A 24,975-nucleotide genomic window follows, 5' to 3' on the forward strand; every position below is an offset into this window, starting at 1 on the left:
GTCTGACCAAGCCACCACTGCCACATGTACTCTGGTTACAATACAGTACGTCTATCATTGGGTCTAGGCCAGTGTTTCCCAACCTTGGCCACTTGAAGATATTTGGACTTCTACTCCCAGAATTCCCCAGCCAGCGAATGCTGGCTGGGGAATTCTGGGAGTTGAAGTCCAGGTATCTTCAAGTGGCCAAGGTGGGAAACACTGATCTAGGCCTAGTGTATAATGCTGACAACATAATAATAATTCAGGGGTCACTCTACATACACCTTAACAAGACCCCAAATCCAGCCCCCACGATCACACCTCCCAGGTCCCAAGAATTATCCGTTCCGGTCCTCTTCTGGCTTTCATTTTTTTCCCTTTTAATATGAGAAGAAGCAAATCCACAATACAAAATTTAAAAATCAGAACCCCAGACCCCCTCCCTCTACCTCCCCAACCCTCCCCCCAGGTAATGAAGAAAGGAAGGGGGGGGGGGACTGGTGTCAAAAGCTTCTTTCGAGGAGGGGGAGAACCGTGGGAGGTAGGTGAGGAGGGGGAGAACCCTTAACTCCGTAAGCCCCCCCCTGCCTTTTTCCTCCCCCAGGGAGGGGATTCCAAGGAAGGCAGATCTGAGCCGCCAAAAGTCCGACAGACAGACAGACAGACGCACAGAGAGACAAGCGGACCCCACATATGGCTGTCGCGCTATCCAGTTTGGCTTGGAAAACAAAAATGAAAACCGTTTGCGATTTGGGGAAGGGGGAGGTCGGAGGGAGGGGGGGAGGAAGCCCAGCCTGGCCGGTCGTTCGCCGTTATTTCTCTTTCTTCTCGGGTTCTGTCTCTGTCACGTCTTCTTTGAGGTCTTCCTTGCCTTCCTTCGGGACGGTGTTCTCCTCGTAGCTGGGGAGAAAGAGGGAAAGGAGGGTGAGTGGGGCCGACTCCTGGCCAGAGGGGGGTCAGTTATAGTGCCCTTCCCCACCAGAATCTCAATTTAGGTCATTTTAAGTCCCAGAATTCTCCAGCAGCAGGCTTTAAGATGGGTGGACGTCCACTCCCAGAATTCCTCACTCAACAGGCTTTAAGATGGGTGGACGTCCACTCCCAGAATTCCCCAGCCAGTTAAACAACTAAGGCAAGAAAAGTTGCACAATGGAGCAAACTCGCTTCAATTTCTCAGTTAACCACATACATTTCGGGCTCCGTGGTAGTCGTAACTCCAGAACTACCTGTATCGTTCTGATGAACAACTGCCATAATTTGCTTAAAAACTGGTCGCAAGAAAGATCGTAAAATTGGACAAAACCCAGAAATACTGTCCTTCACTCCTCTCGAAACAAACTACCTTACTCCTCCAGACTTCAAATACATAATACCTCTAGATACGAGCTGCTCCACATGCAAGTATTCCAAGTTACGAGCCACGACGCGAGCGAAATTTCTGTTCGACACCCGAGCTCAAATTCGGGATATGAACCGAGCTTCCACTAGGTGGCGCAAGAATCCGTGCTTCTGGTTATTTCGGCGCGGAAAAACAAAGTCTAAAGGTATTCGTTTGAGATGCGAGTTGATCGACATACGAGCTCGGGTCTGGAACGAATTAAACTCGTATCTAGAGGTACTACTGTACTACGGTTAGACAATCTACATTTACGTCACCTCCGAACTGATTTAACTGTTGTTCCTAAGATCATACACAATAACATCCTTCCTGTCAGTGACTATTTCACCTTCAACAACAACAACAACACAAGAGCACGTAATAGATACAAACTAAATGTAAATCGCTCCAAATTTGACTGCAGAAAATACGACTTCAGCAACAGAGCAATCGATGCCTGGAACTCATTATGTGACTCAGGGGTTTCTTCCCCTAACCCCCAAATCTTCCCCTTTTCCAAGAGGTCTGTAAGGGGCGTGCATACGCGCACCATTGTGTATATCGTCCCTGTCTTTCAGTCCTATTATCCTATTATCCTTTTATTTATTTATTTATTTATTTATTTATTTATTTATTTATTTATTTATTTATTATTTAGATTTGTATGCCGCCCCGAGTCTGCGGAGAGGGGCGGCATACAAATCTAAATAATAAATAAATAAAATAAATTTTAAACGCTTCTTTATACTTTGTTATGTTAATACAATCTATAACTCTATACTTGTTTGACAAATACAACAAATAAACAAACAAACAAACACACACACACATACATACATACATACATACATACATATCCAGACAACTACTGGGGGTAGTTAAGGATGTGGTATTAATCCCTTATGTTATTCTATTTCTTTTCTTGTAGGACATGGCCTTTTCCTGAGGGTAGGCCGCCTGTCAGGCCCAAGCCATTTTATTTGGGTTCTTTGGCCTGCCACACTTTATGCTATTTTCATGCTTTATGCTATTAAAAAATTTAAATAATTTTATTAGGAAGGATAAATTCATATACATTATAAAACGACAAACACAAATACACACAAACATTTAAAAACTAGAGAGATCTAGAGTTCTCTCTTCCCTTACGTATATATTAATGCAGATTTTTCATATTGGTATTTTTCAATGCTTTCAAATTTAATTCTATGTCTTATATAAATAAAGGTAATTACTTAAGTTTATAATATATAAAAGAAAAAAGATGGAAACAGAAGCAAAAGTTAAATGTAAATTACCAATGATATTCATTCTGGGTTAAATAAGTGATTCTTACCAGATCATAAGAAATCTGGTATTTATCTGATTTTTACTTATGTATAATTTTAGCATATTTAACAAAAAAGAAATAAAAAATTCTCTATTTTTGTTCTTATATCTCCTTGATGTGACGTAAAGAAAAAAATTATTTGTTCCCCTTTTTTGCAGCCAATTATACCATTTATCCCAAATTTTGTAGAAGACTAAGTCTTCTTTCTTTTTAATATGCATGGTTAATCTATTCATTTTATGTTATTTTAAAATGTACTCTAAGCCGTGGGAATCTGGGAGCGGGAATTGCATGAAGGATATCTGCAGGTAGCCATGACAAATTCCTTCTAGATTGGTCAAGGTCATTCTTTGTCTCTGCACTCCTTCACCTGCACGGAAGGCGATGGGAGTTTGCCGCCAAGTTGGCAGGTGAAGATTGGTCAACGTGATGGATATGGGGGTTGTAGGGACCAGGGTTTGAATTTACAACTGGGTGCAGAAATCCCTGGGACTTCAGAATCGGGTTTCTCCCAGATGTACCAATATGGCTCTGCTAGTAAATTGGAACTTTTGAAGAATACTTTGCCTCGGACTCTTGATTTGATTTCCGATGCTATTTGGAACCCTGGCATTCGTGAGAATTAAAAATACAGTGGTACCTCGACATACGAGTTTAATTCGTTCCAGACCCAAGCTCGTAAGTCGATCAACTCGCATCTCGAACGAATGCCTTTAGACTTTGTTTTTTGCGCCGAGATAACCGGAAGCAAGGAGATTCTTGCGCCACCTAGTGGAAGCTCGGCTCGTATCCCGAATTTGAGCTCGGGTGTCGAACAGAAATTTCGCTCATGTCGCGGCTCGTAACTTGGAATACTCGCATGTGGAGCAGCTCGTATCTAGAGGTACCACTGTAACTTATTAATATTATTATTATCATTATTATCATTATTATTATTATTATTATTATTTAGATTTGTATGCCGCCCCTCTCTGTTATTGATGAGTGGCTCATGCCTTGCCCCTACCCTGGACCCTCCCCACTTGCCAGGGCCCTCGATTCTCACCCTACCTGGCCAGAGTCTCGCAGCGGGCAGGGCCTTGCCTTGGGGGGGCAGGGAGGAAAAGGGGGGGCTACATGACACTGGGATTCTGCTGACGGCGTCTGTGGGAACACGTCGGGCTCTGCTGCATAGAATCGGCCAAGCTGGACGGAGACCCGGAGACGTTAGGAAAATGGATGAGCCGCGGGGTGTGGGGCAAGATTTCGGCAGAAGACTCATAGCTGCAGAACACAGAGAGAAAGAGAGAAGGGGGGCAGGTAGGGAGGGGTAGGGAGGAGAGACAAAGTGGGGAGGGGGCAAAAGAAGAAAGAGAAGCTTAGGAAGAGTTGGCGAGGTGTAGATGAGCTGGCAAAGCTGCCCGCAATCCCTTTTGAGCTCGATTACCCCCAGAGGAAAGAGTTTGCAGGAGGGGCTGTCAAAACTGGGGTGGGGGGACCCATAGGGTGACCTGATGACAGAATAAAGAGAGTTGGAAGGGACCTTGGAGGTCTTCTAGTCCAACCCCCTGCTCCAGCAGGAGACCTTAGCACCAGCTAGGGGGAACCTTTTTTTCCGTGCGTGTGTACATGCCCGTTCCTATAGTTCAATGCCCCCCGCAGCCCGCCCCTTGCACATGTGCGCATGTCCCGTGCTGCCCCGCCTCCCCGCAGGCACACATGATACCCTCCTGCGCCCCCTTTTGTAAGCCGCCGAGAGTCCTTCGGGAATTGAGTGGCATATAAATTAGATTGATTGATTGATTGAATGAAGGAATAAATAAATACATTTATTTGGGTCTAGCAGGCCTCCCTGAAGCCTCATATAAATTTGAATGAATGAATGAATGAATGAATGAATGAATGAATACATAAATATGGGCCTAGCAGGCCTCCCAGAAGCCTCATATAAATTAGAATAAACAAACAAATAAATTTGGGCCTAGCAGGCTTCCCTGAAGCCTCATATAAATTAGAATAAATAAACAAAGAAACAAATAAATTTGGGCCAAGAAGGCCTCCCTGAAGCCTTATATAAATTAGAATAAACAAACAAATAAATTTGGGCCAAGAAAACCTCCCTGAAGCCTTATATAAATTAGAATAAATAAACAAACAAATAAATTTGGGCCAAGCAGGCCTCCCTGAAGCCTCATATAAATTAGAATGAATGAATGAATAAATAAATAAATTTGGGGTTAGCTGGTTTCCCTAAAGCCTCGTATAAATTAGAATAAATAAATTTGGGCCTAGCAGGCCTCCCTGAAGCCTCATATAAATTAGAATGAATGAATAAATAAATGAATTAATTAATTAATTTGAGGTTAGCAGGCTTCCCTGAAGCCTCATATAAATTAAATTAGATTAGATTAAAGAAACAAACAAACAAATTTGGGCTTGGCAGGCCTCCCTAAAGCCTCCAGAGGGCGGAAATGGCTCATTTCCCAACTTCTGGTGGGTCAGGAGGCCCGTTTTTCATCCTCCGAGGCCTCCAGAGGTTTCCTTGGAGCCTGGGGAGGGCAAAAACGGCCTCCCTCGAGGCTGAAAATGCCTTCCAGGAGCCTCTGCGGAGCCCTGTGCTTACCTGGCATCCAACATGGGTTCCTTGGAGACTCCAGGGAGGGGAGAGGCAGCATGGGCAGGGCCAGACTGGCGCACAGATGCACACTGGAGCTGAACTAGGAGAACTGCTCCCATGCACGCAGGTATGGCTCTATGTGCCACTGTATTGATTGACATTTGCCCTCTGGAGTAGTGAAGCCCAAATTTCATCTCCTGTCACTCTACAGTGGAGAAAAGCCTCGCCTTCAATCTCGAAACAGTCAAGAAATTCTCAGGGCAGCACTGACTGTCGATTTTGTGTGCTTCAATAAGCATCTCGGGCCCCCATCGCAGCAGCATTCATGCCCTTAGCATTCAGGTAGCGCATTACAGCGCGCACTTCACCCTTGGAGGGAAATGGAATGAGGACGCTCATCTCTAACCTTCCCTACAACGCCTGTCGATGATCTACTGACCCCTGGCACTGCTCATTCTCTTCCGCTGGCTTCCTGCTACACGATAGTCATACCAATAGTCGTTTGGCGGGACCCAGGGGAAGAGCCTTCTCTGTGGCGGCCCCGACCCTCTGGAACCAACTCCCCCCAGAGATCAGAATTGCCCCCACCCTCCTCGCCTTTCGTAAGCTCCTTAAAACCCACCTTTGTCGTCAGGCTTGGGGGAACTGAGATATTCCCTTCCCCCAATTTATGCATGGTAGGCTTGTGTGTATGTTTGGTTTTTTAAATAAGGGTTTTAAAAATTATTTTAAATATTAGATTTGTTATATGATGTTTCATTATTGTTATTAGCTGCCCCGAGTCTACGGAGAGGGACGGCATACAAATCTAATAAATGAATGAATGAATGAATGAATGAATGAATGAATGAATGAATGAATGAATGAATGAATAAATAAATAAATAAAATTCTCCCGTGAACATTCCCCACAGAGCTATGTGCCTAGTAACCATACTTTCTGGATAACCTTCGTACTACTCCACTCTCGATGCCAAGCCAAGCATGGAAGAACAATGTTCAAAAATTCCCTGAGATATGGTGGTCATATCTCAACAGATGCCATAACTCTTAGAAATGGGGTCATGAGATGTCTACAAGCCAACATCCTGCCTCAAGAGAGCAGGAAGGACCCCACAATCTTCTTCCTCCTCTCCCACTCCACAGACCCCACTCTCCCTTCTAGCACTGATCATGTTCCCTAGTTGGGTAGTGAAGCGTTTGCAAGAAAACAACCAAGCTCAGAGAGCACCAAGTACCCCACAGTCCTCCTCCCTCTCCTTCCCCCTCCATTCCCTCTTCTGTCTTCCTCCTCTTCCTCCTAGCACTGATGATGTTCCCTAGTTGGGTCATGAAACGTCAGCCAAAAAACCAAACTAAGCTCACAGAGCACCAAGTGGTCCTTTTCCTCCTCCAAGAAAAAATTCTGACGCTTGGCAACTGGTTCGTATTAATGATGATTGCAGTCTCCAAAGGTCATACGATTTTGGGCTCAACTGCGGTCATAAGGCGAGAACTACCAGTATCTGAGTTTTGAGCCTGTGGCGGAGACCCTAACTCACAAAAGGAGGCTACTCTTTAGGGAAGTCTGCCCACCACTTCTGTAGACTTACTGAGGAGGACGGAATTATCATCCCAGCACTCACAAACTACTGCGTTACACTTTACGACCACCTAAAAGTCATAAAATCAGGTTATGGATAAAACCACTTTAAGTCCATCACAGCTTATGAACCCTTAACGCGGAAGTGGATGATCTCTGGCGGGCCCGGGACAGGAGTTTATCCTCTGTCCTGGTGCTTCTTGACCTCTCAGCGGCTTTCGATACCATCGACCATGGTATCCTTCTGTGCCGGCTGGAGGGGTTGGGAGTGAGAGGCACTGTCCTCCAGTGGTTTTCCTCCTACCTCTCCGGTCGGTCGCAGTCGGTGTTAGTGGGGGGTCAGAGGTCGACCCCGAGGTCTCTCCTTTGTGGGGTGCCTCAGGGGTCAGTCCTCTCCCCCCTGCTATTCAATATCTACATGAAACCGCTGAGTGAGATCATCCAAGGGCATGGGGTGAGGTATCATCAGTACGCAGATGATACCCAGTTGTACATCTCCACTCCATGTCCAGTCAACGAAGCAGTGGAAGAGATGTGCCGGTGTCTGGAGGCTGTTGGGGTCTGGATGGATGTCAACAGACTCAAACTCAACCCGGATAAGACGGAGTGGCTGTGGTCTTGCCTCCCAAGGACAATTCCATCTGTCTGTCCATTACTCTGGGGAGGGAATTACTGACCCCCTCAGAGAGGGTCCGCAACTTGGGCGTCCTCCTCCATCCACAGCTCACATTAGAGAAACATCTTTCAGCTGTGGCGAGGGGGACGTTTGCCCAGGTTCGCCTGGTGCACCAGTTGTGGCCCTATCTGGACCGGGAGTCATTGCTCACAGTCACTCATGCCCTCATCACCTTGAGGTTCAACTACTGTAACGCTCTCTACATGGGGCTACCTTTGAAGAGTGTTCGGAAACTTCAGATCGTGCAGAATGAAGCTGCGAGAGCAATCATGGGCTTCCCTAGGTATGCTCATGTCACACCGACACTCCGCAGTCTGCATTGGTTGCCGATCAGTTTCCGGTCACAATTCAAAGTATTTGTTGTGATCCATAAAGCCCTTCATGGCATCAGGCCAGAATATCTCCGGGACCACCTTCTGCCGCACGAATCCCAGCGACCAGTTAGGTCCCACAGAGTGGGCCTTTTCCGGGTCCCGTCAACGAAACAATGTCATCTGGCGGGACCCAGGGGAAGAGCCTTCTCTGTGGTGGCCCCGACCCTCTGGAACCAGCTCCTCCCAGGGATCAGGACTGCCCCCACCCTCCTTGCCTTTCGCAAACTTCTTAAAGCCCACCTCTGCCGTCAGGCATGGGGGAACTGAGACATCTCCCATGGTATGTTTGTGTGTCACAAAAAAATAAGTCATGTGGTAAGTCATGTGGTCATTTCGTGACTTGAGAGCGGAAATTCCAGGCTCTGTGATGGTCATTAGTCGAGGACTAGACGTACCACACAAAATGGACTCACCTGAACATGTCGGCCACTTCTCCTTTGACCAAGGCGACCAGGAGAGGGAAACCGATGCAGGCCGGAACCAGGTACAAGAGGGCAGGCTGAGGAAGGAAGAGCAAGAGAGAACGGTAGAAGGCGAGGGGCAGGCCAGAGAGAATCAGGGTCCAGCCTGCTAAGATACCTCCCCTCCAGCGGAGGTGCTCACGAGCTTTTCGTGGTTCCCGGTGGGAAGCCTCCAATCTGGTGGGCTTTTGATTCCCAGAATTCCTCAGCCTTGGAAGTCCATAACTTTTGCTCTTCTGATACTTCTCGTCCCCAAGTCTACTACAGCTCCTGCTCCTCCACTACTTCTCTTTGGAAGTTCTACATTCTTTTCCCAAGCCTACTACAGATCTTGTAGTTTCGCTACATCTTTTGGGAAGTTCTATACTTTATCCCCAAGTTTACTACAGATCCTGCTACTCCACTTTTTGTTTTGGGAAGTTCTACATTCTTTCCTCAAATCTACTACAGATCCTGTCCCTTCACTACTGGTTTTTGGAAGTTATACACTCTTTCCCTAAGTCTACTACAGCTCCTACTTCTCCACTACTTCTCTTTGGAAGTTCTACATTCTTTCTCCAAGTCTACTAGAGCTCCTGTTCCTTCACTACTCCTCTTTGGAAGTTCTACACTTTTCTCCCATCTACTACAGCTCCTGCTCCTCCAATACTTCTCTTTGGAATTCCTACACTTTTCCTCCAAGTCTACTACAGCTCCTGTTCCTTCACTACTCCTCTTTGGAAGTTCTACACTTTTCTCCCATCTACTACAGCTCCTGCTCCTCCAATACTTCTCTTTGGAATTCCTACACTTTTCCTCCAAGTCTACTACAGCTCCTGTTCCTTCACTACTTCTCTTTGGAAGTTCTACACTTTTCCCCTAAGTCTACAACAGGTCTTGTTCCTCGTTTACTTTTTGAGCCGAGGTGGCGCAGTGGTTACGGTGCAGCACTGCAGGCTCCTTCAGCTAACTGCTAGCTGTAGTTCAGCAGTTCAAATCTCACCACCGGCTCCAGGTCGACTCAGCCTTCCTTCCTTCCCAGGTGGGTCAAATGAGGACCCAGATTGTTGGGGGCAAGAGGCTGATTCTGTAAACCGCTTAGAGAAGACTATAAAAGCACTATGAAGCGGTATGAAGCTCTTTTTTTTTGGAAATCCTACTTCTTGAGAAAAGTTCTTATTTGGCTTAGACGGCTTCAGACTGTTTCAATTTCCCAAATGAATACTTAAGTGCCAACCTCACTACACCCAACTCCCTCTCTACTCAGCGTTTACAGCCACAGTTTGCTGAACTGGATTGTCCTTTATGACTTGTGGACTTCAACTCCCAGAATTCCTGAGCCCCATCCCTGTCTTAAAGGGATACATAGAAACAGAAGATTGACTGCAGAAAAAGACCTCCTGCTCCATCTAGTCTGCCCTTATACTATTTCCTATATTTTATCTTAGGATGGATATATGTTTATCCCAGGCATGTTTAAATTCAGTTCCTGTGGATTTACCAACCACGTCTGCTGGAAGTTTGTTCCAAGCATCTACTACTCTTTCAGTGAAATAATATTTTTTCATGTTGCTTCTGATCTTTCCCCCAACTAACCTCAGATGGTGTCCCCTTGTTCTTGTGTTCACTTTCCTGTTAAAAACACTTCCCTCCTGAACCTTATTTAACCCTTTAACATATTTAAATGTTTCGATCATGTCCCCCCTTTTCCTTCTGTCCTCCAGACTCTACAGATTGAGTTCATGAAGTCTTTCCTGATACGTTTTATGCTGAAGACCTTCCACCATCCTTGTAGCCCGTCTTTGGACCCGTTCAATATGATCCATATCTTTTTGTAGGTGAGGTCTCCAGAACTGGACACAGTACAGTGTTCCCTCGATTTCCGCAGGGGATGCGTTCCAAGACCACCTGCGAAAGTCGAATTTCCGCGAAGTAGAGATGCGGAAGTAAATACTGTATACCATTTTTGGCTATGGACAGTATCACAAGCCATCCCTTAACACTTTAAACCCCTAAATTACCCTTTCCCATTCCCTTAACAACAATTACTCACCATTATTACTAGTACTCACCATTGAATAAGACACTTAGTGATCCTGATATTTATAAACATAATTATTTATTAACAATAATTTTTTTTATTTATTTATTTGCAAAAATTATTAGTTTGGCGATGACGTATGACGTCATCGGGTGGGAAAAACCGTGGTATAGGGAAAAACCCCGCAAAGTATTTTTTAATTAATATTTTTTGAAAAACTGTGGTATAGGCTATCTGCGAAGTTGGAACCCACAAAAATCGAGGGAACGCTGTATTCCAAATTCCAAAGACACATACATGGCCTATGTGTGTGTCCTCTCCCAGATTTCCACGGCTCATTTTTTGTTCCTGCAACGCTACTCAGCTCCTATGACCTGGTCTGGGGGAGGTGGGGGCCGGTCCAGGTAACTCACCTGAGCATGTTTGAAGACATGCATGATGAAGATAGTCACGCTGAGTCCGAAAATGTAGGCCACGAAACTGGTGTAGAAATACGTGTGGGTATTCTTCTTCAGGCTGTCATGATAAGAAAAGGGATGACAGAATTAGGACAGTCCAGAACTCACGTACAAACCCACAGGTTGAGCGAATTACGAAAATGGACCCAAAGAGAAAGTGGTGGTCAAGGAATAACAGTAAGAACAGAGCGAGAAGCATGTGCACACCAATGGTGCACAAATGGACCCTTTTGGCACGAACAAATGACTGGTCAATCTCTTTTTTAAAACCTCCAGAGATGAAGCACCCACAACTTCTGGAGACAAGTTGTTCCACTGATTAATTGTTCTGACTCTCAGGAAATTCCTCCTTAGTTCTAAGTTGCTTCTCTCCTTGATTAGTTTCCACCCATTGCTTCTTGTTCTACCCTCAGGTGCTTTGGAGAATAGGTTGACTCCCTCTTCTTTGTGGCAACACCTGAGATATTGGAAGGCTGCTATCATGTCTCCCCTGGTCCTTCTTTTAATTAAACTAGCCATACCCAGTTCCTGCGACCATTCTTCATATATTTTAGCCTCCAGTCCCCTAATCCTCTTTGTTGATTGATTTGATTTGATTGATTTATTGGATTTGTATGCCGCCCCTCTCCGCAGACTCGGGGCGGCTAACAACAGTAATAAAACAGTATATGACAATAATCCAATACTAAAAACAGTTAAAAACCCATTATATAAAAACCAATCATACATACAGACATACCATGCATAAAATTGTAAAGGCCTAGGGGGAAAGAGGGTCTCAATTCCCCCATGCCTGGCGGCAGAGGTGGGTTTTAAGCAGCTTACAAAAGGCAAGGAGGGTGGGGGCAATTCTAATCTCTGGGGGGAGTTGGTTCCAGAGGGCTGGGGCCGCCACAGAGAAGGCTCTTCCCCTGGGTCCCGCCAAGCGACATTGTTTGGTTGACGGGACCCGGAGAAGACCCACTCTGTGGGACCTAACTGGTCGCTGGGATTCGTGCAGCAGAAGGCGGTCCCTTTGTTGCTCTTCTCTGCACTCTTTCTAGAGTCTCAACATCATTTTTGCATTCTGGTGACCAAAACTGGATGCCGTATTCCACGTGTGGCCTTACCAAGGCCTCATAAAGTGGTATTAACCCTTCACATGATCTTGATTCTCTCCCTCTGTTAATGCAGCCTAGAATTTTGTTGGGTTTTTTGGCAGCTGCTGCACAAGAGTGGCTCATATTTAAATGGTTTTTCCACTAAGACTCCAAGGTCCCAGTTCTGTCCATAAGTTACTTCTGTCATGTCAACTAGACATCCCCAATTCCTGCAACTGTTCTCCATATATTTTAGCCTCCAGTCCCCTAACCATCTTTGTTGCTCTCAAATCAACCTTCTCTGCTCTCTGTTCTCTTAATGCTGGAAGGTGGGTGGGGGTTTTCAATTGTTAAGTTGTTGCAAAGGGTTTACCTGATATCAAAGCGCAGGAGAAGAGCGATGAAGATACCTGGAGGAAGAGAAGGCTGGATAAAGTCACTGAGAATCTAATGTTTTCAGTCCAGTTTTCCTGCCAGGCAGCTGGATTGTCTCATTCCAATGAGCAACCGGCCTACAGTGCCCCCTTGTGGCTACAAATTCAACATACAAAATACAAAACTCCTTGACTAAAAAACACAGTGCAGTCCCAACGTTTCCGATGTTAAGCAAGACAGTGGTGGATTTTGCACCCATTTACAGCTTTCCCAGCTGCAGTTGTTAAGCGAATTGCTACGGTTATTAAATTATTAATGTGATTGTTAGAAAGAAAGAAAAAAGAGAAGGAAAGAAAGAAAAAAAGGAGGGAAGGGAAGGAGAGAGAGAAAGGAAGGAAGGAAAAAAGGAGAGATAAAAGAAAAGAAGGAAGGATGAAGAAAGAGAGAGAGAGAGAAAGAAAGAAAGAAAGAAAGGAGGGAAGGTAGGAGGGAAGGGAAGGAGAGGAAGGAAGGAAGGAAGGAAGGAAGGAAAAAAGGAAGGAAGGAAGGAAAAAAGGAAGGAAAAAAGGAAAGAAGGAAGGAAGGAGGGAAGGAAGGAAGGGAAGAAAGAAGGAAGGAAGGAAGGAAAGTGGGGGAGGGAGGGAATCAGGGAGGAGAGATAAAAGAAAAGAAGGAAGGATGAAGAAAGAAAGAAAGAAAGAAAGAAAGAAAGAAAGAAAGAAAGAAAGAAAGAAAGAAAGAAAACCAACCAACCAACCCTCATACCATTTGCCTTACCAGGAATCACAATGTCCCCTAAGCCCAGCATGGCAAAATTGTCGGCTTCCAGGCCCTTCTCCAGCAGGTCTTGGGGGAAAACCACTGCAGGGGAAGAAGAACGAGAGTGGTGAGAAAGACAAATGGAAAAACCCATTGCAGGGGGAGGAGCCCCGGAAATTGGCACAAAAGACATTCAAGGGCAGTTGGTTCTGGGCTGGGAGGGGTCTTTTAGCCATAGAAAAGGGAAAGCCCTCCACTCTAAAGCAGGGGTCTCCAACCTTGGCCAGAGAGGGCTGCAAAAGCACTAGGAAGCGGTATATAAGTCTAAGTGATACTGCTATTCCTTCCTTCCTTCCTTCCTTCCTCCCCCCCCCCGCCCCTCCCCTTCCTTTCCTCCCTTCCAATGCAGTATGGCATTGCCCATGAGCCGCCCCGAGTTTGCGGAGAGGGGCGGCATATAAATCCAATAAATCTAATATAAATCCAATAAATCACTGCCAGCAATTCGATCCTGGCCAGCTTAAGGTCGATTCAGCCTTCCATACTTCCAAGGTGGGTCAAATAAGGACCCAGATTGTTGGGGCAAATATGCTGACTCTGTAAACCGTTAAGAGCAGAGGTGGGCAATTAATTTTGCCATGGGGCCGAATGAGAAATTGGGAGGGTTTTAGAGGGCTGGATTAATATAATTAACTCAGTTCTATCCAATACTGTATATTATTGGGTAGAACTCAGTTAATTATATTATAATTATATGTATATGTGTATATATGTGTGTGTGTGTGTGTGTGTGTGTGTGTGTGTTTTCATAGATTATATTATACTATATATTATATTATAATTATAAATTAATTGCCTACCCCTTCCTTCCTTCCTTCTCCAAATAGAGAGAAGCTTCTGTCTCTCTGATTTTCTCTGCCTTTTATTTCTGCTTTTGGGCAGTTCTTTACTTCTCTTTCAAAATATTCCTTTCAGGTGCCTCTCTTCAATTGACCTACATTGTCAGTTGAGAAAACATAGTGGAGGCTTTGCCTGAAAGTAGTTTTGGATTCCTCTTCTTCCTCCCCTCCCTTTTTTTCCCTGAGAGGTGGGGTGGGGGTTTGCTTTAAATTTCTTGGAAAGGCCAATGAAACCAATGAACAATTTAAAAAATGAGCATTTATTGGACTTTTGCAAAAGGGCATGGGAAGAGAATTTCTCCTTCCTTCCTTCCCTCCTTCCTCCATTTCCCCTTCTTCCTTCCTTCCTTCCTCCCTCCCTCCATTTCTCCTTCCTTCCTTCCAACCTCCGCAGGCTGGTTACAGACAGCAGGCGGGCCGCATCCAGCCCGCAGGCCACCCTTTGCCCAGGTCTGGCTTAGAGAGTGCTGTAAAAGTACTGTGAAGCGGAATATAAGTCTAAATGCTATTGCTACGAACTTGAATCATGGTGAACTGTCATTAAAGGCTTTGGGGGGGGGGGGTGAGGGGGGGTTCCATAGCTACTCACATTTGATGGGGGCTTCAAATGACTTGGCCACAGTCACCATCACATTGGTGCCAAATACCTAGGAAAGAGGAGAGCAGAATTAGAGAAGAGGGGTGATCGGCAGGCTGCGATCCATCAGGTGCAGCATAGTTGCAAGAGAATCTGTTTCTACCATACTTCTGAGCTTTTGGGGTATAATTTTTTTTAAAGTATTTTTCTCCAACTTAAAAACATACATGAATGAAAACACATATACCAGTGATGGTGAACCTTTTAGAGACCGAGTGCCCAAACTGCAACCCAAAACCCACTTATTTATCTCAAGGTGCCAACATGGCAATTTAACCTGAATAATGAGATTTTACTACCTAACGTAATGATAAACAAGGCAGAGTTCAGCTAATTGTTCTAAGAAAAACGGGATAGATTCAGTTTTATACCCCTTCATTTTTTTTCTGCTTTTGAAATATTTTATTTATTTATTTATTTATTTATTTATTTTTATATTTATTTATTTATTTTGATTTGATTTGATTTGATTTGTATGCCGCCCCCTCTCCGAAGACTTGGAGCGGCTCACAACAAGAATACAAAATACAAATCCAATGATTAAAACAGGAACACAGTTAAAAACCCTTGATTTAAAAACATTCATACAACCCAAACAAACCATACATAAAATGGAGCGGTCGAGGAGAATCAATTTCCCCACGCCTGGCGGCAAAGGTGGGTTTTTAGAAGTTTACAAAAGGCAAAGAGGGTGGGGGCAGTCCTAATCTCCAGGGGGAGTTGATTCCAGAAGGCTGGGGCCGCCACAGAGAAGGCTCTTCCTCTGGGTCCCGCCAGACGGCATTGTTTTGTCAACGGGACCCGGAGAAGGGCAACTCTGTGGGACCTAATCGGTTGCTGGGATTCGTGCGGCAGAAAGAGGTCCCGAAGGTATATATTGGCATTTAGAAGCAATTAAAACTACTCTCTTTGCAGGAGATTCTCCCTAACCCACCTTCTACCTGGCTTTGGTAAGTCAACTGGTCTGGGAAAATAAGGTGTGGCCTTGTGAGCGGATCAGGCATTAGATGGTAGCCAAGTGTTGTGGTTAGCTCTGGCCCAGCTCCTGCCCCAAGGACTGTGGGTGTGGGGGAGACATCCACATGCTGCAGGCCTGTTTTGCCCCCGGTGGAATCTGCTGATGAAGGCTCCTCTGACCAAGAAGACATGAGTAACAGGGAGGAGGAGAGTGTGGCAGACAGCTCAGAAGGAGATCAATTATCTAGCTCCTCCTTGGATTCAGAACAAGAGTTAATGATACAGCCACGCATGCGGAGAGCGATGCATAGGCAGCAACTGCTAAGAGATTATTATCAAAGAAAATGAGGCCACCTGTGATTGGGTGGGGCTGTGGTCATTAGTGAGGCTGCTATAAAGAGCAGCCTGTGGGTTTGGCCATTGTGGAGGATTATCTGATGGTTGTGTTTCATGACTGCTTTACTGACTTTGACCTTTTGTGTGCTGATTTTTCCCCACTTTGAAACTAAACCAGAGCAAAGTGTGTTTCACTTTGTGAAAGAAGAAGGACTGTGAATTGCCTCACGGCTTCAAGCTAAGTATCACAGAACTGATAAGGGACTTGTACAAATTACCAGTTTGTTTGGAGACGAGTGCTCTTTGCTGTACCAAAAGAGGGCTTGGTTTAAGGGAATTGTCATTATAAAGAACATATTTTTGAATTTGCAAAGGTGTGTGTGTCTGAAATTTGTACCTGTGAATTTTCAGGAGGATTCTACCAGAGAGCCCAACAGAACACCAAGGAGGAAGAGTAGAAAAGGCTAATAAATAAAGAACTAAAGAATGTCGCCCACAGGATCTGCCGAGCCTGGGAACAAACAGGGGACTTTACCCAAAAGACGTCGTAGATGAAGAGGCCTCCAAGCAGGATGCAGCCCGTGCTGACGTTGTTCAGGTGTAGGAGTTCCACCCCATTGAGGGAGAAGGCCAGGCCGAAGAGGTTGTTGGCAATCCAGTGCTGGGGGGAAAAGAGAAGAACTACCCTGAGCCACGCTTCCCTACCCACATCCCACACCAGTGATGGGCTGCACCCATTAGGGGTGGGATAGAGCACTGTTTCCCAACCTTGGCATACTTGAAGATATCTGGACTTCAACTCCCAGAATTCCCCAGCCAGCATTCGCTGGCTGGGGAATTCTGGGAATTGGAGTCCAGATATCTTCAAGTTGCCAAGGTTGGGAAACACTGGGATCGAGAATGGAATAAATTCTTTCTTGGCCAAATGTGATTGGACACACAAGGAATTTGTGTTTGGTGCAAATGCTCTCAGTGTATATAAAAGGAAATGATACATTTGTCAACAATAGAATAGAAGAGAATGGAATATAGAATAGAATAGAATTATTTTATTGGTCAAGTGTGATTGGACACACAAGGAATTTGTGTTTGGTGCAGATGCTCTCAGTGTATTAAAAAAATGATACATTTGTCAACAATAGAATAGAAGAGAATGGAATATAGAATAGAATAGAATAGAATAGAATTATTTTATTGGTCAAGTGTGATTGGACACATAAGGAATTTGTGTTTGGTGCAGATGCTCTCAGTGTATATAAAAGGAAATGATACATTTGTCAACAATAGAATAGAAGAGAATGGAATATAGAATAGAATAGAATAGAATTATTTTATTGGTCAAGTGTGATTGGACACACAAGGAATTTGTGTTTGGTGCAGATGCTCTCAGTGTATAAAAAAATGATACATTTGTCAACAATAGAATAGAAGAGAATGGAATATAGAATAGAATAGAATAGAAAAGAATTCTTTATTGGTCAAGTGTGATTGGACACACAAGGAATTTGTGTTTGGTGCAGATGCTCTCAGTGTATATTAAAAATATGATACATTTGTCAACAGTAGAATAGAAAAAAATAGAATGGAATGGAATATAGAATAGAATAGAATAGAATTAGAAGTCTTTATTAGCCAAGTGTGATTGGACACACAAGGAATTTTTCTTTGGTGCAGATGCTCTCAGTGTTCATAAAAGAAAAACATGCATTTGTCAAGAATCATGAGGTGTACATGATTATCATAGGGATCAAATAAGCAATCAGAAACAATCAATATTAATAGAAATCTTAGGATACAAGCAACAAATTCACAGCCCTACAGTAATAAGTGGGAGGAAATGGGTGATAGGAATGATGAGAAAAACTAGTAGAATAGAAGTGCAGATTTAGTAGAAAGTCTGACAGTGTGGAGGGAATTATTTGTTTAGCAGAGTGATGGCATTTGGGAAAAAACTGTTCTTGTGTCTAGTTGTCTTGGTGTGCAGTGCTCTGTAGCAACGTTTTGAGGGCAGGAGCTGAAACAGTTTGTGTCCAGGATGCGAGGGTTCCGTCAATATTTTCCCCGCCCTCTTTTTGACTCGTGCAGTATGCTAGTCCTCATTCTCAAGTGCTACTGCTATCCTGCCTGCCTCGCCCGCAGTTCAGCCTACCTTCCTCAGCAGGTACCAGACACCCACAACGCTGCTCACGGCCAGGCAGACGAGATCCTTGGTGTCAAACTCATAGTTCACAACCTCTGCAACAATACAAAGACATTTTCACATTTTAAATTATGAAATAGAATGGAAACTGGAAATGAACCTGGTATAGTATTGTATGGTATGTCTGTATGTATGTTTGGTTTTTATAATAACGGGTTTTTAATTGTCTTTAGTATTGGATTATTATTGTATGCTGTCTTGTTATTGCTGTTAGCCGCCCCGAGTCTCCGGAGAGGAGGGGCGGCATACAAATCCAATCAATCAATCAATCAATCAATCAATCAATAAACAAACCTATTAGGAATTATTAGAGATATTGGGGAAGAATTCAGCTCTGGTTAGAAGACATAGTGGAGAGACAAGTAGAAAAGAAACCTGGATTATTTTTACTAGGTATAGCTCGCGAACACTTTGATCAAGATCAATTGTTCTTAAAAATAGTTTTTTATTCATTATTTACACTAAAACAAAAACAGGACAAATACAATGCAAAGAAAAGAAGGCAATACAGCAATGCACACAATACACAAAAACGAAAGAATAAAAAAAAAATGAAACAGAGAAAAAAACAACAACATATATTTGCCAGCCTGTAGGTTGCCATTGTTACTACAGCTTTCACTATTGTTTACTACAGTGTTTCCCAACCTTGGCAACTGGAAGATATCTGGACTTCAACTCCCAGAATTCCCCAGCCAGCATTCGCTGGCTGGGGAATTCTGGGAGTTGAAGTCCAGATATCTTCCAGTTGCCAAGGTTGGGAAAACCTGTATTAGAGGACAACATAGAAAGGTAGATTATTAATTATATCAGCAAGATTGGGTTTTGCACAAAATTGGAAAAAAAGGAAACATACCAAGCAAAGAGATAGTGATTAGGAAAATGTGCAAAATTAACCAAACTTACATTAGAATTACAGAACAAACAAGATAAAGAACATTATACCATATGGGGCAAACTTTATAGCTGGACAGAAAAGAAAAAAAGGTTCAAATTAACCTTTAAGAAAAAGGGGAAATCGTAGAATTTATATTAAGCTTGTTGTTCTTGTTGTTACGGGTTTTTTTCTCTGTTTGGGTCTTGTGTTTTGAATAAAAATTTATTTTAAAAATATTTTTCAGTCACTAGTGTGAGGCTATGTTGAAGCTGGTCTACCCTAAAGATGAAGAAGGCGTGTTAAGCGAGGTGACGAAAAATCAGGGATTTTGTTTAAAAGATCCCTTTTGGAGGAAGGATAAGAAGCAATTGAATCCTTATGGAAATGTAGGGAGGGAAATGTCAGCTGAACCAGATGAAAGAAAGTTGGGCTTGAGACCATAGGAGCCTGCCCCCCAAATCCCATCAACAGGTGCCAAACGTGTAAATCAAGAAGGCAAGGGTAGCTGTCAGGTCTTGTCAATGCTCCAAGCTTCGTCTGAACAAGGGAACAAACTGAGGACCCGGATTGTGGGGGCCATAGGCTGGCTCTGTTAAAAAGTGCTATTGCTAACATGTTGTAAGCCGCCCTGAGTCTAAGGAGAAGGGAGGCATGAAAATTGAATGAATGAATGAATGAATGAATGAATGAATGAATGAATGAATGAATGAATGAATGAATGAACGAACAAACAAACAAACAAACAAACTTACCTTCTTTTGCTTCTCCAGAACCTTGAGTAAAAAGGAGTTGATACTGCTTGTTGGGAAAGTTGCCTGGGAAAAATTTATTCATCATGGGGCTGAAATGAGATCGGAGGAAGAGGAAGGTGAAAAAAAAGAAGGAAAGGGACTGTTGTTTTAAAATGCAGGGCAGCTGTATGGAAGGAAATCAGACAAAAATATCTTTTACAGATACCTTTAAAAAGACTATTTACGGGACCCTCTCCTGCCGCATACCTCCCAGGGGCCAATTAGATCACAGAGTTGACCTTCTCCAGGTCCCATCAACTAAAGCAATACAGGTTGGCAGGTCCACGGGGAAGGGCCTTCTCTGTGGCTGCCCCAGCCCTATAGAACCAACTACCACCACCACCCCTACGATGTCCGCACTGCTCCCACCCTACTGGCCTTCCGAAAGGCCATGAAAACCTGGCTCTGCCGGCAGGCCCAGGCACTGTGAATGTTAATATCTAGTAATGGTGATTGACTGGTATGTATGTGTGTTTGATTTGATAGATCGCTAGGGTTTTTATAATGTGTTTACAATGGTTTTTACTGGTTTTTTTATTATTTATATTTGACTTTTGTATCACTGTATTGTATTATTTATTGTTGTAAGTCGCCCTGAGTCCTATGGGATTGGGCAGCATGGAAGTCAAATAAATTAAATTAAATTGAATTTATTTATTTATTTAGAAACATAGAAGATTGATGGCAGAAAAAGACCCATCTGGTCTGCCCTTCTACTTTTTCCTGTATTTTATCTTAGAATGGGTATATGTTTATCCCAGGCATGTTTCAATTCAGTTCCTGTGGATTTACCAACCACGTCTGCTGGAAGTTTGTTCCAAGCATCTACTACTCTTTCAGTCAAATATTTTCTCATGTTGCTTCTGACCTTTCCCCCAACTAATCTCAGATTGTGTCCCCTTGTTCTTGTGTTCACTTTCCTATTAAAAGCACTTCCCTCATGAACCTTATTTAACCCTTTAACATATTTAAATGTTTCGATCATGTCCCCCCTTTCCCTTCTGTCCTCCAGACTATACAGATTGAGTTCATGAAGTCTTTCCTGATACGTTTTATGCTTAAGACCTTCCACCGTTCTTGTAGCCCATCTTTGGACCCGTTCAATTTTGTCAATATCTTTTTGCAGGTGAGGTCTCCAGAACTGGACACAGTATTCCAACGGGGCAGCATACAAGTCCAATTCATGAATAAATAATTTTTTTGCCCGTTTTTTGCAAAAAATGGTGTGGGCAAATGGTCTGGGGATCCCGCAGAGAGCTCCTGGAGAGTGGGGGGAAGGCAAAAATGCCTCCATTTTTGTGAAAAAATAGCCGATAAACGACCCTACAATCACCAGCCAAATTGCAGGGGTCAGAAGAGACGATTATAATCATCCCCAAGGACGTCTGACATAAGCCTTATCTCCTATTCCTTTTTTAAAAAAAACAAAGCAAAAGCTTTATTTTCTCTGTCTCGCATCGCTCGAGACAGCGAGACAGGCCGCGTGTCAATTAAACGAATAAGCATCCCGGCATTACAAGCTTCCTAGATGTTTTGCACTCGCAGTACATTGTGTTCTTGGCGTTTCTGGCCTTTACCTGATGGTGTGGGACAGGGCCAGGATCCCGAGGACGAAGAAATACATGGAGAGCAGCAGGTTGATATATTCTTGGGAGAAGATCTAAGAGGCAGGACAAAAACCAGACCAGGTGAAACTTCAGCTTTCCCAACAACACAAATGAAATTGTACGTAAGCAAGTAAGCAAGTATGTAAGTAAGTAAGTACCGGTAAGTAAGTAAGTAAGTAAGTAAGTAAGTAAGTAAGTAAGTAACTAAGTAAGTAAGTACCGGTAAGTAAGTACAGTAAGTAAGTAAGTAAGTACCGGTAAGTAAGTAAGTAAGTAAGTAACTAAGTAACTAAGTAACTAAGTAAGTAAGTACCGGTAAGTAAGTACGGTAAGTAAGTAAGTAAGTACCGGTAAGTAAGTAAGTAAGTAAGTAAGTAAGTAAGTAATTACCAGTAAGTAAGTAAGTATGTAAGTAAGTAAGTAAGTAAGTAAGTAAGTAAGTAAGTAAGTAAGTAAGTAAGTAAGTAAGTATGTAAGTAAGTAAGTAAGTAAGTAAGTACCAGTAAGTATGTAAGTAAGTAAGTACCGGTAAGTAAGTAAGTATGTAAGTAAGTAATTAAGTAAGTAAGTAAGTAAGTAAGTACCGGTAGGTAAGTAAGTAAGTAAGTACCAGTAAGTATGTAAGTAAGTAAGTAGTGGTAGGTAAGTAAGTAAGTAAGTAAGTAAGTACCAGTAAGTAAGTAAGTATGTAAGTAAGTAAGTATGTAAGTAAGTAAGTAAGTAAGAAAGTAAGTACCAGTAAGTAAGTAAGTAAGTAAGAAAGTAAGTAAGTAAGAAAGTAAGTACCGGTAAAGTAAGTAAGTAAGTACCAGTAAGTATGTATGTAAGTAAGTATGTAAGTATGTAAATATGTAAGTAAGTATGTAAGTAAGTAAGTAAGTATGTAAGTAAATAAGTATGTATGTAAGTATGTAAGTAAGTAAGTAAGTAAGTACCAGTAAGTAAGTAAGTACCAGTAAGTATGTAAGTAAGTAAGTACTGGTAAGTAAGTAAGTAAGTAAGTAAGTAAGTAAGTAAGTACCAGTAAGTAAGTAAGTAAGTACCGGTAAAGTAAGTAAGTAAGTATGTATGTAAGTACCAGTAAGTAAGTAAGTAAGTATGTAAGTAAGTAGTAAGTAAGTAAGCACCGGTAGGTAAGTAAGTAAGTAAGTAAGTAAGTAAGTAAGTAAGTAAGGAAGGAAGGAAGGAAGGAAGGAAGGAAGGAAGGAAGGAAGGAAGGAAGGAAGGAAGGAAGGATGCTGTATACTTTTGTAATACTTTTGTATGTCTTTTCTAAATAATTTTTTTTTTTAAAAATTCAGACTCCTGGCAACTGTGACTGCAACGGTCATAAATGTGAAAAACAATTATAAGTGGCGTCTTCAGGTGCTGTTGCAACTTCAAACAATCACTAAATGAATGATCGCCAAGTCCGGGGTTATTTGTGCAACATTTTAATGTTTTCTTAACTTTGTTTGATCAGCCTGCAACTGGCCCGGATTCGCGTGACGCTGAAGTGGGCAGCCTATAAGTGCAATCAGTAAAGGACGTTAAGTAAATATTCAGCTACGAGAAGAAGGGAGCCGATGAGGAAAGTTCCGTTCCAATGGGGCATCCCAGGTTCCTTTGTGGCTCAGCGCCTCCGTTTACAAACCCGCTCCGGGCACAGAACAAACCCCAAAGACAAACAAATCCTATTGCCAAGGGTTACTTCTAATTTACGCCACTGTGTTTTGACAGGCATTCAAAGCCGCGCCTGGCATCAGATTAACACCCAGGAATCAGGAGTGGTAACACGAGCATCTTCAAGAAATAAGAATATGAATACATATGAATACATATCCTTGAAAGTACAAAGCTGAAGGGATCAGATCCGGTGGCCTAGAGGTTAATTCTCTGCCTTACAAGGCAGAAGCCCCAGGATCAAATCCCAGTAAGGGTATGGCTAGCTGATGAGGCCAGAACAAGGCCGAAATAGCGCTATCCTACTCTCCCTTAATTTTCAAATTCAGCAAAAAAACCATGTGACACATTTATATATGTCACATGTTATTTTGATGAATTTGAAAATTAAGGGAGACTAGGATAGATCTATTTTGGCCTTATTTTGGCCTCATCAACTAGCCATACCCACTGGGACTTGAACCTGCAACCTTTGCATTGTAAGGCAGAGAATTATCCTCTAGGCTACAGTATCCAATCCCTTCAGCTCTGCACCAGGGAAGGGTTACATATATTTATATTATATATATATGACAGTCTTGGTATATATATATCACATGTTTTTGCTGAATGTTGAAAATTAAGGGAGATTAGGATAGCACTATTTCGGCCTTATTATATATATATTCATATATGTGTTCGCCCTAGAACAAGGACAGAAGCACATATATATATGTAGATTGTTCTGAGTTCGGGTTTTGCCCCGTGTAATATTTTGAGTGTCTATGAGACGTTTCGGTGAAATCACATTCACCATCATCATGCTGAAGTTGTAAGCTTCGTGCTGCTGTAAATATAGAAATATAGATAGATAGATAGATAGATAGATAGATAGATAGATAGATAGATAGATAGATAGCTCAAAATAACACATCCTAGATCTGAATGAATGAAATATTCTCATTGAATATTCCATTTGCATAACTATTCCATTTGCATAGCAGCATGTGAAGTTGACTGTCAATCATTGTTGCTTCCTAAGTGGACAGTTTGATTTCACAGAAGTTTGATTTACTTGGAGTTATATTGTGTTGTTTAAGTGTTCCCTTTATTTTTTTGAGCATATACCATATTTTTCAGAAGATAAGATGCACCCTTCCCCCCCTAAAAGAGGCTGATAATTTGGGTGCGTGGTATACTCTGAATGTAGCTTTTCCCCCCCAGCCGTAATTAGCTGCTAACAATCTTCCCAGCTCTTACAGCTTGCAAACTCTTTGATAGTTACTTTCTGCAAAGAATGTTTTCCAAACCCTGTCTTTGTAGGGGATTTTTTTAATTCTCTATTTCTTCCGAATGTTTCTTTCCAACCTTAACCAGGTGCTAAACAATGTTCCCAGCTCTTACGGGCTTGCAAGCTCTTCCTTTCATTGTTACTCTCTGCAAAGAATGTTTTCCAAGCCCTAAGTCTTTGCAGGGTTTTTTTCATTGCTCTATTTGCTCCAAATGCTTCTTTGCAGGTGCTAATGATGTTTCCAGCTGTTACTGGCTTGCAAGCTCTTTCACTGTTACTCTCTCCAAATAAGGTTTTTTTAAAGCCCTAACCCGGGGATAAAATAATGTGCTAAAGCTGTCCAAACTAAGGACGCTAACCAGATGAATACCTGGTAGGCAGATTCTTTTCCCTATTTTCCTCACCTAAAACTAAGGTGGGTTTTATACTCCCGTAGGTCTTATATTCCCAAAAATGCGGTATATTGATTTTCTGTTCTGCAGCTTTTTCACTCCCTTCCCCTACATTAAATCTGTTTAGGACCCTACTGCAAATAATAAGGAGAAGGGCAGCATAAAAATCGAATAAATGAATGAATAAATGAATGAATAAATAAATGAATAAATAAATAAATAGATAAATAATCTACAAACAAAAAGTCTGTAAGGAGTTGGGCGACTTATACATTCAA

At 42.8% G+C, this 24,975-nt stretch overlaps 1 protein-coding gene across 2 annotated transcripts in view; it reads right to left on the bottom strand.

The window, feature by feature from the left end:
* Positions 1-341: 341 nt before the first annotated feature.
* The window catches only part of HM13 (histocompatibility minor 13), a 40,221-nt gene continuing 15,587 nt past the window's right edge, over positions 342-24,975 (bottom strand). Inside the window, exons 3-13 of one of the 2 annotated variants that reach the window (XM_070744363.1) lie at positions 21,344-21,426; positions 19,728-19,816; positions 18,048-18,133; positions 16,434-16,559; positions 14,558-14,615; positions 13,088-13,171; positions 12,309-12,345; positions 10,812-10,914; positions 8,331-8,416; positions 3,741-3,953; positions 342-882 (exon numbers count right to left, since the gene is read on the bottom strand). In XM_070744363.1, coding sequence (XP_070600464.1) covers positions 3,803-3,953; positions 8,331-8,416; positions 10,812-10,914; positions 12,309-12,345; positions 13,088-13,171; positions 14,558-14,615; positions 16,434-16,559; positions 18,048-18,133; positions 19,728-19,816; positions 21,344-21,426 — 903 coding nt within the window. In that variant the 3' untranslated portion in view covers positions 342-882; positions 3,741-3,802. The remainder of the gene's footprint in view (positions 883-3,740; positions 3,954-8,330; positions 8,417-10,811; positions 10,915-12,308; positions 12,346-13,087; positions 13,172-14,557; positions 14,616-16,433; positions 16,560-18,047; positions 18,134-19,727; positions 19,817-21,343; positions 21,427-24,975) is intronic. The other variant, XM_070744364.1, reaches the window with a different exon arrangement.

This window comes from Erythrolamprus reginae, chromosome 3, assembly GCF_031021105.1.
Source record: "Erythrolamprus reginae isolate rEryReg1 chromosome 3, rEryReg1.hap1, whole genome shotgun sequence".
Taxonomy (NCBI): domain Eukaryota; kingdom Metazoa; phylum Chordata; class Lepidosauria; order Squamata; family Dipsadidae; genus Erythrolamprus; species Erythrolamprus reginae.